Genomic DNA, 13177 nt, shown 5'->3' on the forward strand with positions numbered 1-13177 from the left:
ACGAAACCTTTTTAAGAACAGCCGCGTGCTCTACTTCAGTCATGTGGCGCTGTGAAGTGCTGCTTATCCACACTGATTTCCTCAAAATCCCCCAACGGACAGGGAGGAGAAGGACTGTGGCTCACAGCAAGCAGTAAACAGAGCGGAGAGGAGTGAAGATTCACACAGTCCCTTCCTCCACAGTCCACACTAATATTGCTGCTGCTTTGATTAGCGCAGAATGAGATGTTGCTTTGACAGCGAGACTATCATATCTCGGCCCCAAAACACGTATGATAACGCGTGCGCATGTATGTGTGGTTAAATTTTCCAAATGACGGAAATCCGTCGTGGTGACGGAGAACTTTAACCCATGACCCAGTGTAACACCACAGCGCTGTGGAGTTTTAAGAAACACACCAACACACTGCTTCTCTTTAAATATGCACTAAGTCTCTTTTGGATCATGGACAGTGCACGTGTGTCCCGCTGTTTGATAGCAGGAACTCTCAGAGCTGTTAACAGGAAACAGTCCCACTTTATTTTCATATCTTTTCTGCAGCTCACACACAGACTGCACAAAGCCTCGGGTGCACTTTTGAAGATATTTTTGCACATAATATTAATCAGATTCTACAACTTTGAAAAAATATTCTTTATTATTATTATTGCTAGAGCTTACACTTATTTAAGAACAAACTGAAAGTGACTGATGTTGTCTGAGGCCACTGAATCGAGCTGCCTGAGTCCTGACAGCTCTGGAACACAAGTATTCCTGACATTTTCCTCAAGCATCTGCATGGCAGGACCACTCCTGTGAATGAACTGAGATCAGCAGGCAGAACTAACGTACCTACCCAAAATAAGTTATTATTGTTCCCCTCTCACCAGACAGTGCACACATCCTCATCTTTTTGACTAAGAATTTGAACTTATAAACAAAGATGAGCTTTGCTCCATCCCCCCCAACCCCCAAATTCATTCATTCATTTTCTGCCGCTTATCCAGGCTGTGGTGCCAATAGACCAATCGACTCATCTCGCACGTCCCTATCCTCAACCATGTTCTCTCACTCTTCCTGGGGGATCCCAACACATTCCCAAGCCACTGGGTTTTAACAGAGGCTATTTTTTTATTCACCAATACTGTTCATACTGCAATTTAAAATGACAATTAAGCATTTGTAAAACACTGGACATTTCATTTTCATTCAGGACCACAGGTACTTATTTTCATTGCTCATTAAGTTCTTCTTTTACAATGGAAAACAAAGTACTAATAGTCTTTTTTTTTCTTGATTTATGCATAAAAAGTGATCAGGTCCATGGCTTAAAATCCAAATCTGATCCAAACCAGGGGTTTTGTGATCCATGACACCCCTAATATCTAGTAACAATGTTATTGGCTGTTCAGTCTGTAATCTAATGACTTCAATAAAGCAGATGTGGAAACATGTACGTAGTGTCTGTCGTGAATCGTACCATTCTACCCTCTCCAAGACATGAGGACAACAGTGCACCTGCAGGCACACAGTGTGTTTTATTAAATTCTACTCAATGGCGACATAATGGTGTCATATGGCTGCTGAGCAACATGAGCTCGTACCGACGGCACTGCACTCAACCAGCTCACCACATTAACAAACACCTGCTACAATCTGCAGTATTTGTCCACAACAAGAATGATAAAACACTAGTAATCATGAAATAACACCACTCACTGTGTAAGAAGTAGTGTCTCATCCCTTCAAAACATCTGATCAGACTGAGACTTCTATTTGTTGCTGTGTTCTAAAGATGATGACACCTCAGCACGATATCGCTCCACCCGTCGCTTCTATCTCACTGAATGTTTTGACAGTGACCACAGTGACAGTCCCACCACCACGCTCTGTTCAAAGTTAAACCTGATGTGTGGTAGCAGGAAACCAGAGTGCCTGCAGGAAAATCTCACACAGAAGGACATCAAAATTCAATGTAGAAAACAGCCTCTTTCAAAAAGGCGCCAGGTAAAATCATCATTGATCAGCCATCAAGGACGACAGAGATGAGGAGCACAGTAGCCCAGTGAAGGACTTTCCTGTCTGGTGCCGCACAAACCATCTACAGCTCAACACCTTGAAGACAAAGGAGCTGGTCACTCTTATTGGGAAGTCAAGACCAAGAATGCGGTCAGTTCTGATCCAGGGAGCTGAGGTGGAGGTTGTGGATTCTGACATCTGACAAGTACCTCCAGCTGTGGCTGGACAGAGCAGGCTGTACTTTCTGAGGAGGCTGCTGTTTAACATCTGCAGGAAACTCCTGTGGGGGGGGGGTCACAGACTGCTCCTTCTCAAGTACAGGACCAACAGACCAACAGACTGAAACTCCTTTATCCCTCAGACCATCAGACTAAACAACTCCTCACTCAGGAGGGAGGAGGAGGAACAGGAAGACAGAGGACGGGAAGGACAGGAACAGTAGGAGACAGTTATATTTTTGTACATTGTTTTTACTTTCACTTTTGACACTGTGTGCTTCTTACAATGCTACTGGAACCTCAGTTTAATTTTAATTAATTTCATTAATTAGCTTATAATGCACCAAATCACAGCAAAAGCCATCTCAAGGCGCCTTACATCAAACAAGTCAACATAAAATTGAATAAATAATTAGAAATGAATAAAAAAAAGTTTTCCCAGAGGGAGTCTTCCCAAGGGATTAATAAAGTTCTGTCTAATGGAAAAGCCACAGAACCTTACCCACTGCTGTCACTGGCATCTTCTGTTACCACTCAATGTAAAAGTACTTTGCTCTATAAATCCTGGGCAGTGCTGCCACAGTTACTTTGAATAGTTACTTTTTTAGTTACTTCATTAGCAGCTTTATGCAGTTACTTTATTAGCAGTTGCCGACAACTTACTAATAATAATAAGTAATGTAACTAACACGGTAACTAGTACTCTAACTTGGTTACTCTTAAGGTTGAGATTACTGATTACTCAACCTTGAAAATAACCAAGTTAGAGTACTAGTTAGATTCAGCAGCTGCCAACAAGTTGTCCACAGCTGCAAATGAAGTAACTGTATAAAGTAACTGTAAAAAGTAAATGATAAACTAACTTTTCAAAGCAAATGTGCCAACACTGATCCTGGGAGATGCCTCGTCTCAAAAACAGGCTGCCCACACACTAATATCTATTAATCAGCATGAAATCATTTTGGACTGAATAACAGCTTGATGTGGTAAGCAAATAAAGGGAGGCAGCCATGTCTCTGAGGAACGGGGAAATTTAGTGTTGAAGAAAAAAGTCTGCATGCGACTTAGGTGAGCATTTGTTGTGGAAACGGGGAAGTGTTGGATGTTATGTTGGGCCTCCATGTTATAGTACCTTGAACATCTGTTTGATCTTCTGCCGGGGTAGGTTGACATTGAGCTTGTGCAGCAGTTGTAGAACCTCACTGATGCTTAAGCTGCCATCATTGTTCTTATCGGCCTCAGTGAACGTCTGCTTCAGCCATGTAAGATCAAGTTGAATTAAGGAACACCAGTAAGGAACTTTGATGTTGAGCATTACTCTGGCTTTTGGGGAAATCTGATTTCAGAACATGTTAAAGTCATCAATTCATCTTTCAGAAAGTTATCAACAAGTGTTAAGATTTTTGTATCACATCAGAAACAATAAGAAGAGTCATCAGGAGATGACACATCCCCCAAAAATTCAAAATGCAAAGTGCCAGGGGATGACCCAAGTACACCCTTTTGCTAAATATGAATGAAATTGGTCAATTGGCAGTTGAAGTTGAAGAGTTCGGAGGCCGGTGAATATTCTTAATTCATAACTGGGATTTGGTTGTTCAAGTGGAACCACAACATTACAGGCTTATCAAGCCCGAAGGACAAATTGCCCGACTGTTTTCCTCCAGATGAATTGTTTTCGGCCTGGGAAACATTTGGCTGTTTCTTAACTCACAAAGACACTAAACTGTTTTCACAGGACTGAAGCATTCCCCCTCCTACCCCCTATCACACATCCCCCACTCCGGCTTCTGCTCACGTCACCCCCCCCTTCACTTCTGCGGGGGCGGTGCAGTTTTAGCTGCAGCCCCCGTTCTTCCCCCCAAGCTGACGGTGGCGCATCTCAGGGTTGCTGCGTGGCCTTCACCCACTTGCCTCAATTCGGATAACGGACTTCTTCGAACTTAGTGCACATAAACAATGTCAAATGTATGTATGTAATGTATGTGCTGTCTTTAATTCTGATGTCTGCCATTATTACGGTAAACAAGTAATAATTGTGGACTTATTGCTGTCTGAGGTAACTGCAGTGTAAACATAATTTCTTCACTGTGAGAACAATAAAGCACATCTCTCAACTGGTTCTTGATATCCCACTAACAAGTGAAAATGGACGAATGGATGGACATATGTATTGACCCCCCCCCCCGTATTTCATACCAGGGGGATAATAAAATTTAACAGTTATATATATGAAAGGTTTAGATGCAAATCACAGTAACTTCAAAACCATAAATTTGACTGCAGCAGCGTGCAAATTACTAAAGAATTTGAACATACCGTTTTCATTTTATTTATGGAAATTGTGCATTTTCTACCATTTTCTTTTGAAAATCCCCATTTTAAACTGCATATAACTCACATATCTTGTTTCAATCTCATGAATAGGTTGAAATCTATTGCTCAGATTGGATAAGCGGCATAAGAAAAGTATGCAGATGAACAACCAAAAGTGGCATAAAACCCAGCATGTTTGTTCGGTCAACCCAAGATTAGAAAATTCCAGGAAAATTCTGTGATTTTGTAATTCTGAATTTTAAATTCTTGGAAAACCCATCACAACCATGTCAAATAAAGTGATACAAGGAAAACTTTGCCTTAAAACTCAATCAACATCTACTTGATCCATCACTTTTTTTTTTTTTTTTTTTTTTTTTTTAGGGATTTAGGGAAACCTATCAATTACTTTTTGAGATATCAGCGGTGAGCAACAAGAGCCAAGACAGTTCAGGGTTCCCTTGCAACCAATTACCTCAGCAAGTGGATTAAATGAAGAGCTTTTCCTCTTGATCATCAATAAAATCACCTGCTCAGGTGATTGGTAGCAAGGAAAAGCTCTGTCTTGGCCCATCGTGGCACACTATTACCCACCCCTGATCTATACAGTCTGACAGAAAGACAGCACTCATCACATAACTTCCACCCTCAAATGTCATTGGCAGAGGCAGTGAAGGATATTGGTCACGTGTGCGCTGTCTCTTGGCGAGGCTGTCCTCATCACTGATGCCAGCAATCAGGTATTTCAGGCCTGTGATCCAGGTTCGTGCTTCTTCGCTTGTGCTGGAGACCAAATCCAGTGACTTCATGTGCTCACCATAGTACAAGCTGAAGCAGCAGTTGGGATCAAAGCTACCCTTGGCGTATCGTTGGAAGATCTCTGACTGTTTGCCCTCGCACACCTCTCGGATGGAGTCAACTGAAACTGTCAAGAAATATGAGCACATATGCAACTGCCAGTTACTGAGAAGAAACAGGTACTTTAGCTACATGAGATAGCTACAAAGCCTTGCTCAAACACTGAACTATGAAAAACTTTGGAAAACAGATGCTAAGAGGTGACTGGAATCAATCAATGACAGACAAAGAGAATACAAAGTTGAAATAGTTATCAGGTAATGGAGGTCAAAGTGCTTCACAATTATGCCTTGCATTCACCCATTCACCCAAACACACTCACACACCGATGTCAGTATGTTGCCATGTAAGGGACCCAGTACACACCAGGAGCAACTATCGGATTAAGGTGCTTCCCCAAGGGCCCTTAGTGATTTTCTGCTCTGGCTGGGTTTTGATCACTCCAGGGCTGCTGCCTCAGCCCCAAACTCTTAATCCTATACACCCACAACTGTGTATCCAACACGGACAACACAGTCATCATCGAATACACTGACAACACGATCATCCTGGGCCTAGGGATGGGTATCGAGAACCAGTTCCTTTCAGGTATCGTTAAGAAATAATTCAATCCACCGACATCAATGACCTTTTTGCTTAACGATTCCCTTATCGGTCCTTCAGAGTGGCTGTTGTTTTTGGGGGTGTTTGTCAAGAAAATGATCATTTCTCTACACTGATTACAGACCCTGCAGTGGGTCTAATCAACTTTTCTGCAGCGTGGCTTTGCTTTGAACTTTGAACCAATTGAAGCAGTGATTCACAGATCAAAGCAGTGCTTCACTCTGGTGCTTCATTGATTCATTATTTTATTTCGCTTTATCTTAATTTTCCCCCGCTAAAACCCTAAAGAGCATATGTCTGAGTAATATGTTAAACCTCTTCGCATCTCAGCAGGTTGTGTGTACATCTGTTTTCTGTATAAGTAATGGCTCAGTGTTTGTTGTCATAAAAGAGTCAAATTGTATTTTTTTGTATTCATTTTTATTCATATATTAATAATAGCAACAACAACAATAGTAATAATAACTCATAACTAACATGCTACAATACAATTTTAGAGAAAGAGACAAAAAGAACCTGATGAAACCAAACAACAGAAAAGATAAAACTAACTAACAATGAAAATAAATGAATACATACAGAAATAAGTGTTTCCTGTGAACACCTAGTGACTCTTACACCTCCATTTTATCCCTGTTTTATTTAAGTTTAATGACAGTTTGTTTCGGTTAAACCATATTTTCAATGTGTTAATTTCTTCAGTGATTTCCTCCAGAACTATCTGCCAAACTAGAAAACTGCTGCATCCTAGTAAGAGCAGAATACTACTGGAATGAATTTGAATAAGGAAAGTGTTTTTTTTTTCCTTCACTAAATGGATGCTGCTCTCACTGCAGTTTATTGTCTGGAATAGTCCCAGATTGCATTTCAGAGCTTCTAGAATTCAAACATTTTCATGCACGTGGTGTTGGGGAGTAATTTTGGGTTTCAGCTTTTTTGTTTATCACCACTTTCATCCCTGAATATGTCATTCGTGAGTCACTTTTGTGCAGATTAAAGTTACTAACTGGGACTCCTGTCTTGTTGCGAGAAAGAAACGAGAATCGTCCGTTCTGTTCACACAGCTCCAAACACTGCGCGGCTCTCTGACGAGTCAAGTTAGAGTGATAGAGTCCAGTCGGAATTAATAAATTCAAAGTGAAACGCCATTTAAATCAATTGACACCTCTTTCCAAATGTTGTAATACAAAGTATCAAATCGATCAAAACATTTTTTTCTTCCCAAAACCAGAAGTCCTGTGCTGACGTGCAGCAGCCGGCTGAGCTCAGCTCAGAGGTACGGAGAGACATTCATGCCAAAATGTCTGAAAGGAAATGCTTTTGACAAAAAGTACAGATTTAATTTATTTTTATTTATGTCCAGAGATCAAGGATCCAGTGACCAATTTAAAATGTTGACATAGAAAACCTGTAAAGCCTACTTTTAGTACACGGAAAATTCACACGAGGAATTGATAAGGAATCAGATCGATAAGCGGAATCGATAATGGAATCAGATCGATAAGCGGAATCGATAATGGAATCAGATCGATAAGCGGAATCGATAAGGGCATCGATATCGATAAAATCTTATCAATACCCATCCCTAACCAGGCCTCATTAAGGGTGGGGACGAACCCTCTCACCATCAAGGGCACTGAAGTAGTGAGAGTGGAAAGCCACAAGTTCCTTGAACTTCATGTGTCATCTGATCTGGTCTGCAAACACTGCAGCCACGGTGAAAAAGCTCAGAAGCAGCTGCACTTTAGACTGTTCAGGAAGGCCGGGCTGAGCTGCCGTCCCCTCACACGAGCCGACACTGGCCTGGTGGAGAGTATCCTCACCCCCGGCATCTCAGTGTGGTACAGCAAAATTCTCAGGACTGAACTTTCTTACAGCACATTATCAGTGACCGACACCACCCCGGCCACTTCGTCCTCAGGCCTGAACACACAGCTCACAGCCTGAGGAAAAGTAGAGCAGACAGCATCATTACACACACAGGACTCTATTCCATAAAAGCTTCTATCCGCCCACAGTCAGACTAATGGCATCCCTGAACTCAGAGCAATGGACTGTTCACAACCAACCCACTGGGCAACATTTATCACACAACTATAACCTAACATGCACTATCCACTCTCTTGGAAAACAAGTGTGCAGTTCTTGATCCCCATTAGCCTGGCACTTTGTCATATATTTATTTCTCAGCTGCACCAAGTATCCTTTTTATGCTATTATACCTTTTTATTTATCTACTCAAGAATTCCAATGTACCCAACACCTTGTGGGTGCAAATGGTACATAAAGCATCTATCTATCCAGGATTTTCTGCCAGGCTGCTCTGGGGCTTCCTACGATGCATGCACTGAGCGCTCTCTCTCTCTCTCTCTCTCTCTCTCTCTCTCTCTCTCTCTCTCTCTCTCTCTCTCTCTCTCTCGTTCAAGGCCTGAAGGTGCTTTCACGCCGGAACTGTTAGATCAGTGGCAGAAACGTGTCACGGAACGGCTCATTTATACACAGCAGTTTTCTGAAAAGAATCCTTGCAAATATATATTTTTTTTACCTCAAAAGTAATTTCTGATTACTGTAAAAAATGTTTCTTACATTAGAACACTTGTAATTAAAATAGTAAAGATTCTTTAGAAACATTTCTTCATCAGTAAATTAAAACCATAACTTACCTATTGTTTCAGATGAGATGATTTCTTGATTAACATAAGGAACCTTGGACATTTATGTTTAGACAAATAAAATAGCATGGAAATTAATGTGTACATTTTTAAGTCCAATAGATTATTCATCTCTCATTTCAACCAGAAAAACATACACTGGAAATGTTTCTGTGTAGGCTCTCAGTTGTCCAGGTGGTTTCCATAGTAGAGAAGATTGAATCTTCGACTGGACTGGGTTGCTTGCTTTACAATGGGGTACTCAGGTCAAAGCAGTTTCAGTCTTTTGTTCATGGTAATGAGTCATTCACGTCATCAGGAGAGTCATCAAGGGAGCCATCAGGGGAGGCGTCCATCCCATCATTAGGAGAGTGCTATCTAGAGCACAATAGGTGCTAATCAGAGCTACTGTTTAGTCACTAGCCTATAGCAGTCGGCCTCTCGGTAGGAGGGGTCTGGTTAGGTTAAAAACTCCAGCTTTTGTTGGCTTCTGGTTTATTCTTCTCCACAAGAGTCAAGACAGAAGTCAGACTACCAGAGCAAGAATTTTACCTGAGGAAGCTTCTGTCATTTGAAGCGAAACGTCCTCACATCAAGCAACCCAGTCCAGTCGAAGATTCAAGCTTCTCTACTATACACTGGAAATAAATACAAATGTTTACTATAAATACAGCAGGAGATGATTTAACAACGCCTGCAGTGTGAATGCTAATGTGACATAAACCTCATGATGAAATCATTTTGAGTCATTTCAACTTGTAATGACATCAGAATGAGTGATTGTCTTTAATGTCGTGATCTGGACAGAGTCATTTCTAAAATATGAATTTGACTAGTTATTGGGAATGTTTTAAAATAGGGGCAGGGCTTCTACCTGTGCAAATGTCTTGACTGAACTTTGGCTTCACAGACATTTTTAATGATCCATTCATTTATTGTTAAAATATAAAATGAAACAGCTTTTTGTGTTTTGCTGGATTCTTGGGACATTTATCCAGATGGAGGTTTCTTCTACAGCTTTGACCTCTGATGGAGTTGTTGAAGACACTTTTCTCCCATTTTGAAGAGAAAAGCTGTTTTATTCCGACTGGACTTCATGGTGTTCAGCTCGTCACTGGAGGTTTTGAAGTGTGTCTGTATTTAGGTTGCCTGCACAGCAAATGTTCCTGATTGGGACAAATATATATATATATATATATATATATACACGAGGGTATGCTGAAAAGTTCTAAGGCTCACTATAATGCAGTTAATGCATTACTCCTTCATGGGGAGCCTTAGAACCTTTCAGCCTACCCTCGTATATCGGATGTCCCAAAAAAATATGCAACATTTTATTAGCAAAGAAAATGGTCAAAGCATATGTCTAGGAAATAAATTTATGGCTGGATAGAAAGCTGAAAGGTTGAAGTTTTTCATACCAGTGTCAATATTGGCTCTGCATTTTGTCAGTCTAGCATAAAGTCGCTGCACCTGTTTGACACTCTTGGTCTGATGCCAAAACTCAATCATTTTTGTTCGCTGTAGTTTGGTTAATCTTGGCATTTTCCTGAGTCTTGCTTGGCATCAACATAAACTTCAGGGTTTCTGCAAGTAAAAAAGAAACATAAGTGATTAAGTTTGTAGCATTTAAGTGTCAAACCGAGTGTTTTAAATGTAGATTTTTTTGGGACCCCCTGGAAAAAACACTCACGAAAAAAAAAAAGTTATTTTAAGTTGAGCTTTATGTGGTCTCAGCAGGAACAAAAAAAAAAAAAATCTATAGCTTTATTTGGTAAAAACATTCAAAAGACATGCATGTTAGGTGACTTGACTCTCGGTGTGAATGTGTGTCTATATGTGGCTCTGTGATAGACTGACATCCTGTCCAGGGTCTACCCACAAACCCTAAAACGTTTTAAAACTTTTTAGGGACTTAATGGCTTCTAAGATATCTACAGGGGTGGTGACCAAGTGATCAGTGCACTTGGTTTCAGTGCAGTTGGACAAGGTTCCTGGTTCAGACCCCACCCCTACCACATTCTCCATGTATTGTGGAGTTGCATCAGAATGGACATCTGGTGTAAAACCAACATACAGATCCACCTAGACTGATCACATCAATGTTTGCCAAGGAACAGTCTCTGCAGTGCATGTGGCGTGATCAAGGGGTGCACAGATATTCTGCAGTGAGAAAAGAACGGTTCTGAGTTCATGTATCTGCAGTCACCATACTTATAAACATATTCAAATAAGTATTAATATTATAGCTACTTGAAATCAAGGAGTGCTTTTGTGTTCACCCTATACATACAGCCTATGATCAAAGCCTTGACCTGCACCTTGGTAATCACAGCCTTGGCCTTGGGGATTTGAACCCTGACCACAACACTGAAACATGTACTCTCTGTGTACCTCGCCAGAGGCATAGGTGGATTTTCACAGTACACTGCAGTTAGAAATTTACAGTTCCAAAACTGACAACACTGTATTCAATGGTATGAACAATATGAACAAAGCAGAAAGCGTCTCACGTGGATCACTCAGTTCGTTTTATGGTACTAAACCCAAGACTCACAGCGAAAGAAATGTGGGGATATTTTTTTGATTTAAAAACAAATAAATAACAGATGACTGCATCTAATGAACAAAGTGTGCTTTTTAAGAGGAATTGAAAGAGGAGCAGAAACATCACACAGCTCTTTGATAAATTCAAGGTAACGGTATGTTGAAAAGAATTTCATCAAGGACGAGGCAGAGAGCTACAATGAATTGCAAAGCCTTACTGATGAGGAGAAAAGATAGCATGGCTAATGACCAAGCTAAAAGCAGCATGTTTTACCCCCCCATCACTTCGTACGGACAGGATCTGAAGCAAAACACCAGGGTGTTGGCAAGTTCTTCATATTTCTTAATGATTGGTGTAAATGAACGCCAGGACATCCTCAGTGGGTTGGAAGTCTTCATGGATCCATGCCCCAGCCCGTCTACACACCTGGCCCTCAGAGTGATTATTTACCAGAAATTAATAAAACATGCCAATAAGGCCCCATAAACAAAAAAAGGTTTATCATCTTTGAGATCTGACAAAAGTGATGAGGGAGAGTGGATTTTTTGTTGTTGTTTTCTCTGATACAAGAGAGAAGGATTTTCTTCAAAAGAAGACTTGAAATTTCAGCTACAGTTTTCCCGGTGTTGTATACGAGGTCTGTTAGAAAAGTAACGGACCTTTTTATTTTTTGCAATAACCTTACGGATTTGAATCACGTGCGCTTGCATCAGCCAAGCTTGAACCTTCGTGCGCATACGTGAGTTTTTCACGCCTGTCGGTTGCGTCATTCGCCTGTGAGCACACCTTGTGGGAGGAGTGGTCCAGCCCCCTCGGCAGATTTTCATTGCCAGGAAAATGGCAGAGCAACTGCTGCTTTGCTAAATCAAAAATTTTTTCAGAAACTGTGAGAGACAGGTGGAAACGATTCGGAAAATTCAGATGGCTTTCAGTGAAGATCTTACGGGGATCACACAGATTAAGGAGTGTTACAACCGGTTTAAAGACACGCACAATGGCGGAGGGCGCGCCACGCTCCAAGCGGCGATCGACAGGCTGAAACAACCAGATCATTTCCAAACTGAATGCTGTATTGATCCGGGACGTCGTCTGACTACCAGAGAAATGGCAAGAGAGGTGGACATAGCACTTTTCCAGCACATTCCACTGTTAATGGAGATTTTGTAATGAAAGACGTGCGGCGGAATTCGTGCGTCAGGATGGAGCCGCTCATGGCGTGGAACAAAAGCACCTCTGTGTTGGAAGTCTCACGGGACATGCCCAGCTCTTCACCATTCGGAATATTCAGACGGCTTTGGGTGGCTTTTCAGTTGAGTGAGTATCCGAGAAATTGTCGAAGAGCTGGGCATGTCACATGTCCTGTGAGACCAACACGGAGGTGCTTTCATTCCGCGCCATTAGCGGCTCCGTGGCGAATTCCTCCGCTCCTGTTTTCATGACAAAATCTCCTTTAAGAGTGGAATGTGCCGGAAAAGTGCTATGTCCACCTCTCTTGCCATTTCTCTGCTAGTCAGACGACGTCCCGGATCAACACAGCATTCAGTTTGGAAATGATCTGGTCGTTTCAGCCTGTCGATCGCCGCTCGGAGCGCGGCGTGCCGTCCGCCATTCTGCGCTGTCTTTAATCCGGTTGTAATGGTCCTTAATCTGTGTGATCCCCATAAGATCTTCACCGAAAGCCATCTGAATTTTCCAAATGGTGTCCACCTGGCTGTCTCTCACAGTTTCTGGAAAAATTTGATGCAGCGCTGCTCTAGCCGTTCAGACATTTCCCTCACAAGGAAAATCCGACGAGGGGGGAGGACCAGTGCTCACACAAAGCCTGCTCACAGGCGAATGACGCAACCGACAGGCGTGAAAAAACTCACGCATGCGCACGAAGGTTCAAGCTTGGCTGATCAAATCCATAAGGTTATTGCAAAAAATAAAAAGGTCGGATACTTTTCTAACAGACCTCGTAAAGTACCGGAAAACCACACTTATG

General features: G+C 41.7%; 1 protein-coding gene across 1 annotated transcript in view; it reads right to left on the reverse strand.

Moving 5' to 3' along the window:
* The window catches only part of LOC117513126 (1-phosphatidylinositol 4,5-bisphosphate phosphodiesterase eta-2-like), a 667318-nt gene that overhangs the window by 609630 nt on the left and 44511 nt on the right, over positions 1–13177 (reverse strand). Inside the window, exons 3-4 of the mRNA XM_034173461.1 lie at positions 5215–5458; positions 3350–3479 (exon numbers count right to left, since the gene is read on the reverse strand). Of these exons, the coding sequence (XP_034029352.1) occupies positions 3350–3479; positions 5215–5458 (374 nt within the window). The remainder of the gene's footprint in view (positions 1–3349; positions 3480–5214; positions 5459–13177) is intronic.

The sequence above is a fragment of the Thalassophryne amazonica genome, chromosome 6 (assembly GCF_902500255.1).
Source record: "Thalassophryne amazonica chromosome 6, fThaAma1.1, whole genome shotgun sequence".
Taxonomy (NCBI): Eukaryota; Metazoa; Chordata; class Actinopteri; order Batrachoidiformes; family Batrachoididae; genus Thalassophryne; species Thalassophryne amazonica.